General features: G+C 43.8%; 1 protein-coding gene across 8 annotated transcripts; it reads left to right on the forward strand.

The window, feature by feature from the left end:
- Window positions 1–1,033: 1,033 nt before the first annotated feature.
- LOC101169939 (protein fantom) lies at window positions 1,034–19,479 on the forward strand. 8 transcript variants are annotated; one of them, XM_020704196.2, is made up of 27 exons: window positions 1,352–1,548; window positions 1,904–2,084; window positions 2,265–2,363; window positions 2,850–2,994; window positions 3,110–3,423; window positions 3,617–3,716; window positions 4,053–4,196; window positions 4,319–4,424; window positions 4,663–4,809; window positions 4,915–4,988; window positions 5,188–5,327; window positions 5,546–5,652; window positions 5,737–5,787; window positions 5,868–6,041; window positions 6,120–6,237; window positions 8,267–8,459; window positions 8,538–8,704; window positions 8,781–8,905; window positions 9,626–9,965; window positions 10,488–10,732; window positions 11,098–11,196; window positions 13,511–13,649; window positions 14,157–14,254; window positions 16,258–16,444; window positions 17,673–17,757; window positions 17,935–18,071; window positions 19,085–19,479. In XM_020704196.2, exons 2-27 carry the CDS (start codon window positions 2,015–2,017, stop codon window positions 19,201–19,203), a joined length of 3,723 nt encoding a protein of 1,240 aa, XP_020559855.1. In that variant the 5' UTR covers window positions 1,352–1,548; window positions 1,904–2,014; the 3' UTR covers window positions 19,204–19,479. The 8 variants fall into 8 exon arrangements, with proteins under 8 accessions (XP_020559856.1, XP_020559853.1, XP_020559855.1 ...); XM_020704194.2 differs by having other exon boundaries at window positions 1,351–1,548; window positions 4,921–4,988; window positions 8,267–8,704; XM_011476394.3 differs by having other exon boundaries at window positions 8,267–8,704.
- Window positions 19,480–19,541: the final 62 nt, after the last annotated feature.

The following is a 19,541-nucleotide window of genomic DNA, read 5'->3' on the forward strand; positions in this document are numbered from 1 at the left end:
TGTAGTTGTTTGTGTTTCTGTTTTTAACATGACATAAAAATATTAAAAATTACATAAAAAATAGACATAATATGAAATAAAGGAGATTGAGAATTTTTATGCAAAGATTTGATTTTCTGAGGAACAGTTTCCCTGACAGAACTTTGACTTTTGCTTGTAACAAGCACTGACATTCCTTCAGCTCCTCTCATCTAAACGCAGTGAACACAGGCAAGACGGCAGATGCTTTGGGGAAATCTGCCTATATTACAATTGGGTGGGTGTGCTGAAGGCAAAAAGGCCTCCATGCTTGCTTGATCATGCGCTTGACAGTTAGTGCTCGGCCGCTCACGGCCTGCTGAACAGGATGTCGGCAGCCATCATGGATCTCAGCGAGAGGTTGACTCTGACAGGTTTTATGGCGTTTCCAGGCGGCCTCCAACTACCTAAGCGTGAAGAGACGCAGAGGTGTGGGGGGTCAAAGGTTACTGCTGGAGGAAGCGGCAGTGATGGGAGCCTGTCACGGCTGAGCGGTCGCCTTTCAGCAGGATCAGAGGCTGCTGTGTGCAGGAGCTGATCCTGTGCATCTCCCTTGCTCATCTGTGGTTGCTCAATTAGATCTATTGTTGAGTTATGAGAGGTGCCTGACAAGCCTGTCAGCTACTCTGCATTACATTCAGGGAGCTACCATTTCATCAAGCTTCTGCTGTTCAGCCTGCATATGAATTCAGGTCAGTCCCAGTCCTCCACTGTCAAAGCAGCATAACCTGAGATTCAACACAGCACAAAGCAGTGAAAACATGAGAACAGAACCTCGCTCTTCTACATAAAATCCGATTTTTGTCAGATTCTACCTAAATTTACATCGATTTTAAATGATATTACATGTTGTTTATAGCAATAAATTCACATACCAAATCGGCTAAAGCGGAAAATTGTCAACTGTCAAAAGAAACTTCAACTCCCATAAGTCCTCAGCAATTGCGCATGCGTCGTTGTACCTCAACTACACGATTATCGGTTGTTTTCAGTAGCAATCAGATCTCTCAATAAAATAAAATGAAACTTTTTTTAAGGTAAGTAATGTTTAAGACGTAATGTATGACATTAGCGAGGATGTTTCGGTAAAATAATGAGCAACATTAAGAAGAATTGTTGTGGAGAACAACAACTTGAGTTCTGCTTCGGTACGATTATAGCCGTCGTTGCTAATTGATCATCAGATTTTGGGGGTTTTATTGTTTCCACAATTTTAAAAGAATTTACATGACATCTATATCTATAAAATCCCTTAATAAACCCGCAGAAGATGGGAACGGTCAACAGTCAAAGGAAACTTCAACTCCCATAGGTCCCCTGAAACTGCGCATGCGTTGCAGGTGACGCATGCGTAATGACGCGACTAACGGTTGTTTGCTGTAGCAACCAGCTCTCCAAGTGAAAGAAAGTCGTGTTAAAATATTTAAAATAGTGTCTAAAATGTAATATTTTAAGTAAAGTGGGATGTTTTGGCAACATTAAAAGTAACATCAGGTAATACTGGCGTGGAGGACCACAATTTGAGCTTCGGTACGTTAGCCGCCACTGCTGCTAGTTTAGCAAAAGCTAAGTTTTGATTTGAAAGAAATTTGAATTTCGTGTCGTTATATCAATTAAAGATCGCCTCATAATCAGACCAACTGCAAAACATTGAGGGTATTTTTTACGTTTGAATACTAAAATTAGTGTATATATTTATTTGATTTAAAAAAAGTAATTTTTCTCTTGTAACACCTGTGCCTTTGACAAATCTAAAGTTATCCAAAGTTAGCATTTTTTCAAGACTGGTCTCTTTCTACAAATTTTAAATTACAGTCTCCAAACACTTTCTAATAACAGATATTTGTAGTTACACCATTTTAGTTGTTTTAAATACATTTTACAGCCACTACAGGGAGATGTTTTCCACTTCGCTGCAGCAGGAACAACAACAACTCCACCCAGTTCTCTGCAAGAAATAATCCATGAATGAGCACCGACATGCCTTAAAACAGGGATGTTACACCCCCCACCCCCCAATAATCCGGAAATTGCTGTATTTTGTTGGTGGAATTTACCCGATCCAGGTAATTAGCAGTTAGGATGAAGATATCTGGAGAACTAACAAGCTCTCGAGGTATAGAATAGGACCCACCTGCTGTAAAGCTTACATTTTTTTTTTTACCTGGCTTTGTTTCATTATGCTTTCCAAAAAGCAGTAGATTCGCTACCGAGGTTGATAGTTCTTTTAAATCTGTTTGTTCCAGGCTGCATTATGTCGTCTCTGCTGGACGAGACGGCTGACGATGCTCCCGTCAAAGACGTCGCTGCCCGGCAGCAGCCTCGCCTCCCTGCTGTTGCACGTGGTGAGTTGTTGCACAAATACACATCCTCATAGGGGTTTTGTTGGTGTTTTTACACCTTAGTTTGTGAGAAGAGAATCGTAGGAAGCTTCTGATAAGTTTTTAAAAAAAGCATCAGAGCTTTCCTGTTTAGCTGGTATTGGCCCACAAACACAGCTTAAGTGCTACATGAGACACTGGATTTGTTCAATGTGAGATTAAATATACATATGAGAGTACAGTATAACTGGAACTAGTTTTTTCTAATAGGATTTGTGAAGAACTAGGAATACACTGGTTTGTGAGGATTAGGATTTTGACCCTCTACGCTGTTGGTGCTCCTTTAATTTCAGTTAGCTGCAAACCCAGACATCTGCACATTATTACTACGTTCTTTTTGCTCATAATAAGACGAATTGTTATTGGAATATTCTGCATCTTAAGTTGGATTCTGTTTATTTTTCACTTCTATCCTTCTGAAACTGTTTTTGTGTTGCTTTCTGGGGGCAGATTTGGCAGGAAATCGACATGCTTGGGCTCCACAGGATGTCTCACGTGTGTCCAGGGATGAGCTGGAAGACCGTTTCTTCCGTCTGCATGAAGAGACGCTGCAGCTCAAACAGCACATCCACAAACAGGATGAAAAGATCAGAAAGTGAGCAGCACTCAGCATCCAGAGCCTGACTGGAGTCTCTGTTCTTGTCCTTTTCCCATGTTTTGTGCTAGTTGCTCTGAATTTTGAGAGAGTGCTGTATGACATCGTCCTACAGGCTGGGCACAAAGCTAGTGCGTCTTGTGAAAGACCGTGAACGACTTCAGCAGATGGCTGCTGGGAAGGTGCAGCCGCCCAGCAGGGTCCGAGACATAGAAACAGAAGAAATGATAGAGGAGCTCCAGGAGAACGTCAGGGGGCTGCAAGCTGAAAAAGAAGAACTGAAACAGCGCCTCCTGGTGGCCAAAAACCAGGTGATCAACTCACAGAGGTGGAGGCCAACACCTTATGGACGTGTGCAGCCACAGGTTGACTCCGGCCTTGCCAAGCTTAGGGATGATGCTTCGTCTCCTTCCCGTGCTCGACCCAGAGGTGAGTCCACTGTCGTGAATCAGAAACAGTAGGCAAGATCTGTTGCTGTCACACACTCTGCATGTGCCAGGTCCTTCTCTCACACTGAAAAAAGCTGTTTGGTTCAGAATGAGTTTTGTTACTTCTTTTGCTGCATGTGGGACAAAGAGAACCCAGAAGTTCTCAGAGCAAACGCTGGTTTTGCCTCCTGCAGGTTTGAGGAGTTGGGATACAGAGAGGAAGCCTCCCACCGGGCAGCTTCCTCGATATGGACACAGCTTATTGGAGGAGGCCCGAGGAGAGATACGTAACCTGTGAGTTCAAATCCAAAATTTGACCTAAACACTGTTTAAAACATTTGCAATATGTCAAACGTTATGAAACATCGTTCCACACAGTAAAAGCTAAGTTTCCTGTGATGCAGATAAACTTAATTCAGTTTTTCTATTGAGAAATGTTCATAAACCAAAACATTCAGAGCAGCACTTTAAAATCTTAAACCTGTCGAAATGTAGTCCTTCTGTAAATGTCCCACAGATTAAAACCCCCGTGAGGTGGTTTTAACTTATTCAGATGCTTTCTAAAATGTCCAGAGTTCATTCAAAAAACGTTGTGACCACTAGAGCTAAAGTCTTCACTTTGTGTTCCAGAAACAATGTCATTGAGTCCCAGCAGAGTCAAATAGAAGAGCTGGAACGAGCATCTGAGCTGCTGAGGGAGGAGCTGAAAAAGAAGGAGGCGGAGTATGAAGAGCATCTTCAGCAGATGCGACAGCAGCAAACCTTCTCTCTAAGGTCAATTTATCAAGTGGGTCAGCAGAGCCGCTCCCAGCCTCTTCATCGCATGTCTGCAGTCTGAGGGCTCTTCAGACCTTCTCGTACATTTCATGAATCACGTGTCTTTGCTGTAAATGCAGGTCCCAAGTCAACAGCAACGTGTCGCTGATCAAACTGCAGAAGCAGCTGGCTGACCGCTCCAACGTCGTCACCATGCTGGAAGGTCGATTTGTGAGCTTGCAAGAGGTGAGATATTTTGTCATTGAAACTTCCAGAGGGACACAATCCCATGATGTCCCTGAGACAGCAGTAAAACACGGCGATTTCACCAGGTTCTAGATCTTCCTCCTTACCTCCTCTGTCAGATTCAGCTTCCACACAAGCATGTGTGTCTTCTTCCGTGACATCCGTTTAGACGGACACAGCTTACGTTGCCTCGCCTGAGCTGTGACTGAAGATCAGCAAACATCCCTGTGCTTTTCAGGCTCAGCAGACGTTAAAGACCTGTCTGGATGGAGCGATGGCGAAGGTGGAGGAGCTGACAGCTCAGCTGAAGGAGGAACGGCTGAAGAGTCTGGAGCTGGAGACAGTTGTGCAGAATGCCAACATCACCAAGACCCAGAGGGAGAAGGTGAGAGCTCAAACCTGCTGGGCATTCAGCGCTGCTTTGGACAGTTTCCATGGTGACAGCCGCCATTATGGTCAAGAGGTCTGAGTGGACTCAATTTATCCTCAGTTACAGGAGAGGATCCATGAGCTGGAGCAGGAGAGGGACCTGTTGAGGGAGGAAAACAAGAGACTTCAGCACAGGTGTCATTATGCTTCATGTTTATTCATAATTACACTGCAGGTAATCATGAATTATGGATCATTTCCCACGTTTGGAGGTGAAAGTCACAGCTGATCTGTCAGATGAAGACGCTGGGTATTGGGGGCATCTTCTGTCTTTGTGAGTCCAGACTGTGCTCAGGTGTTCTCAGTCGTCTGACCTGGTTGTGTGTGTTCACAGTGCCTTCGACATTTCTCAGCAACAAAAATGGCAGCTCCAGGAGCAGCAGCTGAAGCTGCAGATCTCTCAGCTGGAGACGGCGCTGAAGGCTGACCTCGTCGACAAAAATGAGATCCTGGATAAAATGAAAGCTGAAAGAGGTTCTTTTACACCTCACTCTTTCACCTGTTCTGCTGATTGAGCTCAATCTTAGTTGAAGTTAATGGAGCAGAATTGGTCTCTGTTTTTTGTTTTGCCAGAATCCCTTTTTTGGGATCCAGAAGGTGGTTTAAAGCTGTGAGAATAACATGATGGTGGAACTAAAAAGCAGATTGAGTTGTTGTCTGAGTCTGACAGGCCCCATGTGGTCTTGTTTCAGATAGAAATGAGCAGCTGGCAGAAGAAAACAGGAGAGTTCACCTCCGCATTCTGGAGCAGAAGCAGCAGCTGGAGGAGCTTAGCAGCCGCCTGAAGTTCTGCAGCAGGGTGAGCTGCTAGTTCTGGAGTCGGTCTATGATCTGTGATGACAGTCAACCAGTGCCTAAGGAGATGTTGTGGGTTTTCTTAAAGGAAAATGATTACAGCGAAGCCGAGCTCACTGAGGCACTCCTCCTCATCAAGGTAGATGCAAGTTGGTTGTCGCACACTTAAGGTAAAGATTATGCATCAAGCTCCAGAACTTCCCTGATTGTCCCCAACAGACACGTAAATCCCAGAGGAGTGGGGACCTGGGTTTCTTGGCTGAGGAGGAGGGGAGCAATAGCAAGGAGACCTCCATCAGAGAGCTGAGGGCAGCCCACGCCGAGACCTTCCAGGAGCTGGAGAAGACGCGAAAACTCCTGAGCATGGAGAGCCGCATCTGCAAGGACTACAAGGTGATATAGAATTTTGTTGTTTGTGTCTGAAATCTCAGGGTTTTTTCGATCTTCACTGAGTGTTTTTGTGGTCTTCAGGCGGAGCTGGAAGTAGTTGTGGAGAAGGCCAACAAAGACAGAGCGGAGTACGAGCAGAAGCTAAAGCACCAGACTCAGCTGCTGGATGCCAGAGCTGCAAAAATCCACAAACTCGAAGGTATTGGCCAAAGTCAAATCCCATTACCACAACTGGTCCAGGTATGGAGAGAAATTAGACTCAGTCGGATTTTTGCGTGCATAATTCTTGATTTGTGCGTAAATTAGGATTTGTGTATGCATATTCTTGCTTTGTGCGTGCGTAAATTAGGATTTGTGCATAAATTTGGATTTGTGCGTGATTTGTTACTCACATAATATGTTTTGTGTATAAGTTAAAAAAATATAAAATGAAAAAAATACAATATGCAATTTACGTATGCACAAATTAAGATCACAACGGCTTGAAACTACTTACACACACACACCTTTAAAAAACACGCACGAATCCCTTGTTACGCACACACGACGCCAAAGTTACGCACGGATCTACCGTGGGACCCTTTTCACGTCTCACAAATTCGTCCGTAAGTGCTGCGTTTAAATACCAGTGGAATGCTCGGTCATTAGAATTTTCCTATCAGCTTTCCCTTCTAAACGTATCCAGACAATGACTCAACTCAATGACTTAATACAGGGGTGGGCAATTCCAGGCCTCGAGGGCCGGTGTGTCTGCATGATTTCCAGATACTCTTCCCCTACTCATGGCTGATTACCTGGTTCAGGTGTGTCCAGCCAATCAGAACATGCCAGAGCAGGGTATGCTGGAAAACATGCAGGACTGCGGCCCTCAGTGCCCACCTCTGATAATACATGAAGACAGTAGATGTTAGTGTTGAACATAGAGGCTACTTACTTCGGGGCGCTGACCACCGAGATGGGTCGCCGTTCTTCCCGTGACTTTCTCAGTCTGACTGCCTTTGATTTTTCCGGAAGAAAAAAAACAGTGCCCCCTACTGGTCGTTCCTGTTACGCATTTTGTATCAATTCGGTGTCTCGGAGAACAATATAATTTTAATATATATATTAGCGTTTAAAAGTGAACGTCATGTTCTCAGATAATAATTTTTATTTTCCTTTAAAGTTTTTTTAAGCCCTGCTACACCCACTGAAGGAAATACATTTAGAAGGGAAGGCTGATAGGAAAATTCTAATGACCGAGCATTCCACTGGTATTTAAACGCAGCACTTACGGACGAATTTGTGATACGTGAAAAGAGTCTCACGGTAGATCCGTGCGTAACTTTGGCTTCGTGTGTGCGTAACAAGGGATTCGTGTGTGTTTTTTAAAGATGTGTGTGTGTAATTAGTTTCAAACTGTTGTAATCTTAATTTGTGCATATGTAAATTGCATTTTGTATTTTTTTCATTTTATATTTTTTTAACTTATATACAAAACGTATTATGTGAGTAACAAATCACGCACAAATACAAATTTATGCACAAATCCTAATTTACGCACGCACAAAGCAAGAATGTGCATACACAAATCCTAATTTACGCACAAATCAAGAATTACGCACGCACAAATCCGACTGAGTCTAATTTCTCTCCATATCCAGGAGCCCCGGCCATACCTGTGCCTTCAGTCCTGCAACCTGTCCTGCAGTCCTGTCATATGTCTGTCATTTTCTAGGACATAGTTTCTGCAGAGCAGCAGTTGTTTATTAGAAATTTGTTGTGGGTGGGACTGTTGGAACAGAGCAATCCCTTTCCCTCCCAGTTGCTGAAAGCTCAGATCAGGGAGCTTGTGTCCCACTATTTTCTACGTCACAAATAAGCTGTTTTTCCAACAGCATAATTTTGTCTGCTCCTGATTCACAACAATTTAAACCAATAAATATTGAGAAATGCAATTTTCGGCTTACTTTTGTTGATATAAATATTGGAGTATCACAGAAGAAAATGAAGAAAAAACATTCTATACTTACTGCAATACTTGCATAGCTTTTTCCTCCGTTACCATAGCAACTCCTCTTCTGTTAACGATAACACAATACAAGTGTGACAAATCAGTGAGGATACAGCTGATTCCATGGAAGATGTAAACCTGAGCAGCTGGAAAAAGTTATGAAACACATGCACAATGATGTTTAAGTTTTTTTTTTAAAGTGAAATTCTTCTTCTGCCTCCCCCTCTGACACTCTCAGCTAAGTTCAAAGACATCGCATACAGCCCCAAGACATTCATGACCAGAGCAGAGCCTGCAGATACTGGAGAGTCTGATGAAGCTTCTGGGAGAACCTCCTGTGAAAACCTTGTGGAGTTTCAGATCGTCAGCGTCTCGCTGTCTCCAGCCACCTTGCAGGCTCTGGGGGATGCTGAGCTCTCCACCTTCTGCACGTACTCTTTTTATCTGTTTGAGCTGCACGCTACTCCCGTGGTGACGGGCGTCAGCCCCAAATATGACTTCACCTCCAGGTATGCAGTGAGCATGGACAAGCACTTCCTGGACTACCTGGACAAAAGCTCAGTGACGGTGGAGCTACATCAGGCCCAGGACTGGAAGACTATTGGAAGTGGAGAGATACGGCTGCAGGATCTGCTGGGGAGGGAGGGGAGTGTCCATGGCAGCATTCCTCTGTTCGGTAAGCCAGACCTAACCCACCCCACCTGTACGAAGTGTGCACACGTGAGCTCATGCTGTGGTGTGTTGACTGTCAGGGACACAGGGGTCGCCGTGCTTAGGCTCTCTAGAATATTGTTTGAGACTGAAGACCCCCATGGCTGAAACCAAGAGGCTGCTTGCAGAGACGGCTGCCAGCTCCGCCCACTCCGCCCACCCACAGGTACACCAAAGTGTATTCGCTTTCTGTCAAAAATGTTCCAAAAACATCCAGAACAAACAAACTTGTCAAAACATTTATTTACTGGACCTGCACATTTTCTCACAGCTCATCTTGAAGTTGAAGGTCTTGAGTTTCAAACAGCTGACCAGTATGGAGGACCAAAGGGAACAAATTGAAATCAACTAAAACTTTAATTAATTGTGTAATGAGATCAATACAATTGGAGCTATATAAATTGTCATTAAATTTGTCAATAGCTCCTTAATATACCAATAAATTTTATATAAGAAATACATTTAATTAATTTCTGGTTTGGTATTGCAGCGTTTCGTGACTTATAGTTATTTCTGAAACTCACCAATCAAAGTCAGTGGGCGGGGCTAACTCAAATCCAGTAAATTCCGTTATTCTGAAGTCTAGGTAACCAGCTAGATGCTGCTTCCCACCCATTTGACTTTAATGGGAGAGTTTGACAGATAAAATTAATTCATGAAGCGCTGCAACACCAGACCACAGAACAATTAATTAACTGGATGTATTTCTTACATGGAATTAATTGGTATTTTTATAAATTAATTGCACATTTTATGACATATTTGTTTATTTTATTCCAATTTTTTGGATTTTAGGACACATGAACAATTTTTTATTTTATTTTGTCACCTTCGGTTCTCCATAGACCAGCAGAGCGCTTCATCTTTTCTTCTGCTTGTGTGACAGCTGCTGCCATCAGTGACCGACAGCTGGAATGAGCTCTTCATCACCATACACCGCTGCTCGGACCTTCGCTCCGTCCACTCCCAGTTCCCGAGTCCATATGTGGTTTACAAGTTCTACAGCTTCCCTGACCATCCCTCTGCAACCGTCCATGACTGCTGCGACCCGGAGTTCAATGATCTGAAGTCCTACTTTGTCCCCATGGATTCAGACCTGGACCGGTACTTGAGGTCTGAGACGCTTCGGATCTATGTGTTTGACTTCAAAGAGGAGCGGATGGACATGTTTGTCGGGAAAGCCGCCGTTTCCCTGCTGCCGCTGGTCAATGACCAGACCTTTTCTGGTAAGTCGATTGTGTTGATGACAATCTAGTGTCATCTAGTGAAACCTGACCCAGTTCAGGCTCAGGTCCGGTTGGGTACAGATTGGTTCTGATATTTACCAGCGTCTCAAACATTTAGGATCTGGTGGTGTTCTGAGCGAGGTCTTAATTTTCTCTTTTGATAGAATTTTACATCAATCTTCAAGTGAATTTTATGGGTAAAAAAAGTTGCCAAAAACTTAAGGAACTTGATTTTGTTTTGCTACCTTTTGTCGACAGAAACGCTTTAGATTTTATGTGAGTCTTCTTAGCAAAGTCAGAAAGAAAAACATTAAAGTTTTCTTCAACAAAAACAGTTGACGAGGTCAGTTTCCTGAACATGGTCACATGACCGATCACCTGACCAATCCCTCGTCTTCTGTCCGCCTGACCGGATCACACCAGACCAAAACATGCAATTCTTTTGGTTCAAAGATTTGTTTCATCTTGCATGTTGTTTTATGTTGGAAGGACTCCTTATGTTCCTCTGATTGGCTTCCTCAGGTGTATTTGAGCTGGTGGACCCGTCAGGACGTCCTGCTGGACATATTGAGGTGCTGTTCGGGTGGAAGCTCACTTACGTTCCTCCTCCGGGATCCGTCACTGCAACAGACTCGAGACTCATTACAGAGAGGAGACCTTCTGAGGATCCAGCAAGTCTGACACCAGAACCCAAAACTGAAAATAAAGAAAGGACTGACACAGGACAGAATACACACTGGGCCTGTTCTGAAACTATAGCTGGAGAGGTATACCCAAATCCACACAGCACACAAATATCCTCAATAGGTAAAACATCTGTAACTCTGAGCTGGTGATCATCCTTCTCTTCCTGCAAAAAACAAAGTTTTAGTTTATTAATAAAGCAACAGTTTAAAACCAAGGTTGTCTTAAGGTGCTACACAAAAGTCAAGAAAGCATCAAACTGAGCTGAATAAGAAAAGTGTTCCAGTCCAGCTTGTTCCAAACATTCCAGATAATTATAACCGAGCTAAATCCAGATTCTACAAAACTTTATTCCATTAACAGCCTACATTTAATGGTTTTCAGTTTAATTCCTGTATTAAACGAGCAAAGAGCAACTGAAAAGGGAAAAACTTGTTTGTACCTGCAGGTGGCGCCACCAGAACCCACGAAACACAAGACGCAAAAGGAGGTCAGAGCGTCGGCCAAACGAGTCACGTTTGTGGAGTCCACGGATGCAGAAGCGCTGGTGAGATTTCGTGGTTCCGCTTTCCCACTGCGAACAGTTTGCACAGCAATGCAAACATCAACAGATTCTATGTCTGAATTCCTTCCCTAATCCCTAACTACTAAAAAAACCACATAAAGTGGGGCTATCTAGTGCCGTAGATTTTAAAAGCAGTTTAGAAACCATCCTCACTACTTTGTTTTTTTCAACCGGCAGACTTTTCCATCTCTCGTTACGTGGCACCGGTTACCGTGACGACACCCTAAAAGCCCCCTTGTAGTTTCCTTAACAGAATTCTCTTAAAATAATGCCTAAACACCACAACGATGAGACACAGAAACTCATTGAAATGTGTTTGGATAAGTGCAGGCTAGGGTTGTGCCGATGGACGATATCATCGTCCATCGTGATGGGTGACTGACATCCCGATGGAGAGACCACCATCGTGATGCCACGCCCCCGCTGCGTTGCGCGTCGACACCATAAGCCGCGGTTACATGTACAAAATATCTTGATGGGATCAATGGTCGGATTAGAATCCAACCGTGTACATGGGCGCAGAAAAATGTTTTCAGAATATAAAAACGTTCACTAAGGTCACACTTTCCGTCGGAATAAATCATTCGCACATGCGCAGTAGGGTTTGAAAACCGGAAGGATATAAATTCCGCCGAGCGGCTTTTTTTTTCAAACTTTATTGAATGTAACAATTCAATACAAAACAATGTTAAACAGCGCCGAGCGGCTATATACATTGACATGTCAGCTCGGTAAAATACGAGATGATCTTCTAAACGGGCTTTTAATAATGTTACGGTTATTATGAAACACCTGTTCGCTCATCATTTGAATTTTAATCCGTGTGGTCCGGGGTTTTTTCTGAAAGAAGCCAGGATTAGCAGTATGCTAACACGGGCTAACAACATTAGCTTTGGGTGGTGCTGCTTGCTGGCTGCACGTAAACATGTAAGAATAACATCAGCTTTTATTTAGTCGGGACACGACTGGGAACACAAATCCGCGTGATTGTTTGAATGTTTTCTAAGGACTGAGCGACATTTCTGCTTTGAAGCTCAAACCGCTGTGTGTCTGCTGACGATCCGAGCTGTGCTCAGACACACACTTTTAGACCCGGTTCTGAGTTCGGTAGCTCATAGCCTCGTACCCCTAGAGCTGCGGGACGGATCGCAGTCTTAAATCTCCCACACATAGCGCTCATGTAACAAAGCACCCCTCCCTCCCCCTAAAACACAAAGCTGTAAGTCCGCGCTCCGCCGGTCCACTTCACTAGTGAAGTGCGGGAGCGGACTACTTCTTTTCTATTTTGTTTGTTACTTTTTTTGTTAAAGTCACTTCCCTCAGTTTATACTGGATCATCGCGGATTTGTCATTAGTTGGGAAATAAAATGAAAAAAGCAAAAAAACGAATAGCAGTTATATAAGAACGAAAAATGTAAAAATACCCCCCCCCCCCCCCGACGATGTCATCGTCCATCCCGATGGTTGACAGCAAACATCGTCAACGGCCAATTTAAGGGACATCGCCCAACCCTAGTGCAGGCTCATTAAATGTGACACACATAGCTTCTTACACTGCTTTCCCGACAGTCTATATGTCATTAACCTTCATACCCTACGGCTCCTCATCACTATGTTGCTAGCATCCTCTGAGTTAAAGCACACACGCCACGTCTCTTCGCCATGAATCGCCTAGCAGCAGACCTCTGCTGTACAAAAGTGACAAGTAAAAAGTGTTCAAATCTGGTAGATGACATTTAAAGTTTTAATAAGTTAACTGTCCCGATAAGGATTGTAAAGCACGTCCGTCTTTCTCCTGTTGTTTTGACCCGCCCTTGTAGTTTCTGGCCAATGACTGACCAGATCTCTAGTCACATGGTTTTGTTTACAAGCTTTGGTTCAGAACAGAATGGTTTGCTTGACAGCAGTCTGAATACAGACCAAACGCAAGGATCAGGAGCAGAGGAAAAAATCCTGTTTGAAAAAGAGCTTATTTGTGATGTAGAAAGCGAGCTGGGAGGGCCACAAGCTCAGTGCTTCAAGCTCTCATCAAAAAGGAGGGGAAGGGGGGCGGAGTTGCTCCAACAGTCAGAGGCAAATTGCTAATGAAGGGTTGCCCCTCTGCAGAAACTATGTCCTAGAAAACCACACCTGTTTTTTGATTTTGGCTAAAAACTGCCTATTCGTAAGACCAGTGGGAACGCTTTTGCAATAGATTCAAAGATGACTGAAGTGAGTCTTCAAAGGTATGTCATCTGATCTGGAACAAATACAAGTCCTGACCGTCACTCACATGTGTGCTCCTGTGTGTGGACAGATCAGAGACGAAGCTCCTCGCAGCGCCAACGAGGAGGAGGAGCTGGAGGAGGAAGAGTCTCACGTCTCTGAGGGTCAGCTGATTCCAAGCTCCCAGTCCTACTCGGATGATTCCGACATCTCTGAGGAGATTCCTGAAGGTTAGCAGGAAAACATTTCTGGTCCACTTTGCAGAAGACGTGTTAAATCCACAGCGTTTACAGATAAATCCAGTCCTGGTCCATGTTCTTAGTCAGAGCTGAGCATTTTCACCATGAAGAGTTAGATCTGTCTGAAGGACAGAGTTTGGGAAAAAAACCAAAAGATACAAGAGCTCTATGGACAGAGAGACAGGTTAGAACCGCATCTGGTTCTAGTGACAGAGCAGAAAACAGAGGAGCAGATTTGTTGCTTACTGGGAATCAGAGATGCTTATCTGATCTTTAAATGATTTACTAATCATATTTCAATGTACATCTATGAATGGTTTGGTAAATGGAAGGTGCTCTTCTTTTTACATCCTTTGCATTCAGAAAATAGTGTAAAAGATAAAACTGACCGACTTCTCTCTGATGAGGCCGGAGCTCTGTTCTTGAGATGCTGCTGCTCTCCTGCAGTTTGTTGTCAGAGCAGCAGAGTCACTGGTCTTCTTTTGGTTTCTTGTCCAGATGTTGTCAACACTCCTGTAGCTGGAGACGTTCAGAGAGAATCGCCTCAGTCCGACAGCGACGACTGCATCGTCCAGGGTCTGAGCACGCAGAAGAAGGTCAGTGAAAGTCTAACGGAAAGATGGTAGTGTTTTGCAGGGCAACCTAAAAGACCACAAGCAGTCTGAGTAGCATGAGAAATAACCACTAATGGGAGTTGATACGTTCTTCTGTGATCTGCTAAACCGCACGGAAATATCTGGAATCAGATGCAGAAATGTGGATTTATAGATACCTCTTCGTCTGCGTGTTTGAGTTCCGTCTGCAGCAAGTAACTGATGATTGACAGGAATAGCTCCTGCAGCTCTGCAGTGTGGATGAGGGTCACAGTTGTGACCATCTCAGACTATCATCAGCTGCTGGATCCTGCAGATATGCAGACAGATGTAAATGTTATCCAAAGGTCTTCTCACGCATAGCTGCTGGAAGTCATCGCAGGAATCCTGGCTTTCATGTGCATTCAGGTTTGATGAAGCTTCTGTTTGTTTATTCTGTAAACAGAGTTATGTTTATCCTGTAAAGCAGGGGTCTCCAAACTACGGCCCGCTGGCCGGACTCACCTCTTATCCAAAAGGCTTTGTCAATTCTGAAATAGCTGGTAAAAATGCAGGTTTATATGTGCTCATGGGGGAGGAGTCAGACTTGAAACTGGATAGTATTGTTTCCATGGTGTGACAAAGCCACATAAATGTATCATGTTTTCTGTATTTTACACCCTATGAGGTGAAGAGGTCCTATGTTTTCCTTTTATTTTAGTGAATGTGTGTATTTTGGGTATTTGTGTACCGGGGATGCCGCTGACGTCACTCCTCACAGCTGATGCGATCAGCTGGGGTGCGTTAACACACGGCATGGCTTCCGGGTTAAAAAGGGACAGACAAGGTGGGCTGAAAGCCTAAGGAGAGTTCAAACTCTGACAAGACGGAAAGGGAGACTAAGAGGGCCCTTCCAACAGCAAACACGCACGGAATACCCCGGAAACCGACCATCGGGAGTCACAGAGGAGGATCTGACGCGGACCTTTCCAACTTCTGCTGCGGGGATTATTATTAATTTCTTTTGGGGAAGGACGTGGCTGGAAAGTGACCATGAGAAAAATGAGACTCCCTGACGTTAACCCGAAGGACGGGGTGAGATCATTTCAGTTTTTCTGTTTCTTTTGACTTTGGGAGGAATTGTGTACGTTGGAGCGCTTACGCGCACACAGGTGGGAGTCGCTAGACGGACAATAGGGAATCATCGTAAACGCGTGCACGGACCTATAATGTAATCGGGAGCGCAATTCATGGAGTGTGACTGGGTTCAATGAAATTATGATGGTTAAAGAACAAATCTTGATTTAATTGGTTGTTCATTTGTTCATTTGTGTTCCATAGTCAACCCACGACAATAATCTTAAGACTCTAAATGAACTGTAGAGTGTTACAATGGAATACATTTGTTTCAGGGTTGTTAGGAGTCCTTTGTCCTCAGCTGGAGTTGGGGAGACAGTGGCTACCCTCCCCAACCTGGTCATCTCTTTCAGCTGTTAATGACCCAGGTGAAACTGATTTGGTTTGTTTGGGTTTCAGAACACTGCTGTAGATGCAGTTTCAGAGATTCTGCTCTTACAACTGAAGTTGAAGATTTCCTAAGATTATGCATGGACAATAGTAGCTTTATTTCCGTGAACAACTGACAGAGATTCATTTGGTTATTATTGATTTTCTAAAATCTAAAATACTGTTACTATATATTTCCTGACTTTTTATGTAAAGAAGAATTTGTTTTTTGCTGATTTCATAAAGAGTGTTATTATAAAGTTGCTGATTATTGTTTTTTTGTTGTTGTTAAGAACCCAGAGAGAATTATTTGATATCAGATTGGGTTATTAATATTTGGTGATGTGTGGTTTTCAGTTTACATTTAGGCACCCCTGCGATCGTCACACTTTCTCCGTTTCAAACTGACCCTGGCCCCCGATCAGAGAATGGAAACGTCAAGTGGCCCTCACTGGAACAAGTTTGGGGACCCCTGTTGTAAAGATCTGCATTGACCATCAGCTGTGTTTATGTCTCTCCAGGCGTTGCCGAGGATACGACTGGAAATTGTTTCTCTGAGTCTGCGACCGCAGTCCCGCCTGGCGCAAGACGACTCTGTGGTTCGCCTTTTCGTTGAGTACTCCTTCTTGGATCTCCCCACTGAGGAAACCCCCCTGTCCCTGCCAAAGCCCCTCCCAGGCCGCAGCATCAACTACAACTACAGCAAAGGTAACAGTGCTGAAGTCGGGGAGGGATTGCTAAAGCTTTCGTTTCCCATGGAGGACAGGCCAACAAAAGGAACTATGAGGGAGTGCGAGGAGGAGAATAGACAGGCTCTGAGAGGAGAGGTGATGAATGGTTTTATAAAATAAATCCAAAGATTTTTAACGGAATTCTGTAGGTGACTGGAAGCCAGTGCATTTGGAGAGCTGCAGGATCGGCTAGATACGGATTGTCTGGGGTTAGAAAATGGCCAAATCTGCACAAGGCCGGGAGGGGGCCCGCACAAAATATCGAGATCATATACCACTCTGTGAACCAGTAGAGCAACAATGTTCATGCACATCGTTTTTTTAACGGGCAACAGTTCGTAGTGAACACTTCAACAACACACAAGGGTATTTAGGGATGTAGCAGGTGAGATGCAGGAGGGTCAGACCTCCCCCCCCAAATCCTGCAGACTGCAAGGACCCAGTTAGTGCTGTTCAGACATTTATTTCCAGCAAGGGATGACCATGCCTGTTTTGTGACAGTGACTTTAGAAATGAAAAGATTCAACTTTAGTCACAAAAGGTTGTCAGGTAGGCTGGTGAGCATGAAGGACCCAAGATGGAGAGACAGGAGGCACACGGTTCTTGGGCAAGGGGTTTATTAACTAACAAAAAGCGCTGCAGAGCAGGGAAACAAAACTAAACTTACTGTGGGCTAAACGGGGCAAAAGACAATCAGGGAAGAGATAGTATGGACCAGGACAAGAGGAAGGCAGAGACAAGACTTATATACAGACGGCACTGACAAGACACAGGTGACAACGATCAGGAGAGATTGGAAGCAGGGAAGTCAAAACTCAAAAGCATGACAAAACAGGAAACCTTCCAAAATAAAACAGGGAACAGAACTCAAACATGGCAGAGACAAAAGGAAGCAAAAACAAAGGCAGACACCCAAACCATGACAAATGGAAAAACAATCCGTTGACATGAATTCTACTATTTGTGGAGGAATTTGTCTTAAATTACAGATGACATCACAGCAACATTATTGCAATTTCATTTTGACACTAACCTGGGGTGTCATCAGCAGGGAAGCATCAATGGGAGGAAGATTTCTGCTGAGTTTTCACTTTATTAAACTCGTGTCACGTTTGTTATAGTCGTTCATGTGTCTGACCTCCTCGTACTCACAGGCGTCCTTACAAACCCAGAAAACTGTGTTTTTTTTCTTTGTTGCCTTGCAGTAATCCCTGTGGATCCTGAGAGCAACGCGGCTCGGCGGTCGCTGCTCAAGGAGGTTCTGCAAGGACAGAGCCCTCAGATGGAGAGGTAAGGTCCAGACCAACAGAGGTCTTCTATGACTTCATTCTAGCTTTATCCCAGCAGCAGAGACACTAAAACCTGTTCAAATCCTTGTTCAGCAGTGATTCGTGCTGCAGCAGCGTTTTCACATCAAACTGAGATTGTTGAATGTTAAAGGGTAAAATTTTGCTGTGTGTCAAACAGAATCCGCTTTACAGTGGTGAGTGAGCCGCCGGAAGAGGAGGAACAAGAGAGGGAGTGTGAGGATGTGGGTGTGGCCTACCTGAGAATACCTGAGATCCTGGAGAAACAGGAAGAGCTGATGGAGGTCGACTTGGACGGTGAGAGCACACGAAACACACAAATTTGATCCAAGTCTGATCTTGAGCTGATCATCCATGCTTTTATCTCTTCTCATTTAGACTACTGCAATTCTCTTTTTACCTGTTTTAATAAAAAGTCCCTTAAATATCTCCAATTGGTCCAAAACTCTGCAGCAAGGCTCTTAACTGGAACCAATAAGTGCACTCATCCCTCCCCTCTGCTTTTATCACTACACTGGCTTCCTATTAAATTTAGAATAGAATTTAAGATTTTAATTTTAGAGCCTTGCACGGCTCTAAAAGCTTTGCACGGACAAACCCCAAAATACATTTCTAACCTTCAACTCCCTACACTCCTTTACGTTCCTTGAGGTCCACTGATGAGAATCTTTTGTGTTCCAAAAACTCATTTTAAAACTAGGTGAGACCTCGCCTGTCAGCCGACTTTGGAATGACCTCCTTCTGTCTCTACGCCAGATTCACTCAGTCGCGTGTTTTAAAACTCAAGTTAAGACGTCTTTATTTAGGATAGCTTTTAGCTGACCTTTACTTGTGTTCACTTTTATTTGTTTGTTTGTTCGTTTACTTCTATGCCAGAGTGAGTTTTATTTGGGTTTTACCTGCTTTCGAGTCCCTGTGCCATTCTGTGTTCTTTGTCTGCTTTTATCTTGTTTTAACATTGTGAAGCACTTTGCGAGTCGTTCTCTCCAAAAAGTCCTATACAAAGTAAGATTTACTATTAAAAGATTTACTTACAAAAACTGAAACGTTATGCGAACTCAGGACTTATTGGAGGTGTGATGGAACCGAGCGGGTCACATTAGAACAGCTTCACATCTGACAAGAGATTCTCTGTTGAAATATTTTTTCTCTCAACCTTCCTTACATCTGAAATTTTATTTCAGAGATTTAGAGGGTTTCTGGGTTCCTCCAAATCCCTGTGGTCCAGTTGTAGAAAAGGGTACTGTTGGGCTGACGGGAACATCACTCATCAGTATGTCCTGGTGTTGTGGGTCCGTCTGTATCTGCAGTGTTGGACGTGGAGGACAACAACGAGGTGCTGGGCCACCTAACTGTGTCTGTGGAGGGGCTGGAGGCACTGCAGGCCATCATGGAGGACCTGGACAAAGCCGAACCAGTACTGGACTGAACCTTTCTGTTGGAGGTGGAACATCTGCTGATCCAAACATGAACATCAACGTATATCACAGACTCTGCAGCTTCTGAAATGGATCCATCAAAAAACCAGGAATCTTTTTTTATCTAAGTTTACAAAAGTCTGCTTGAAGTTTTGACAATAGACCTTTTTTTTACCAGCTTTGCTGATTTAAATTAAAATTTCTATTTATTGTAAAGTGTCGGTGTTGGGGTCATGTGACAATAATCTCAACCAAAAATATTTGAAATAAAAAAGAAAACAAATGATTATTTTCTACATTTTCTAAACCTGCCTTTTTGTGATTGTGTGTGTGTGGGGGGGGCATCTTT

The sequence above is a fragment of the Oryzias latipes genome, chromosome 6 (genome assembly GCF_002234675.1).
Source record: "Oryzias latipes chromosome 6, ASM223467v1".
NCBI lineage: Eukaryota > Metazoa > Chordata > Actinopteri > Beloniformes > Adrianichthyidae > Oryzias > Oryzias latipes.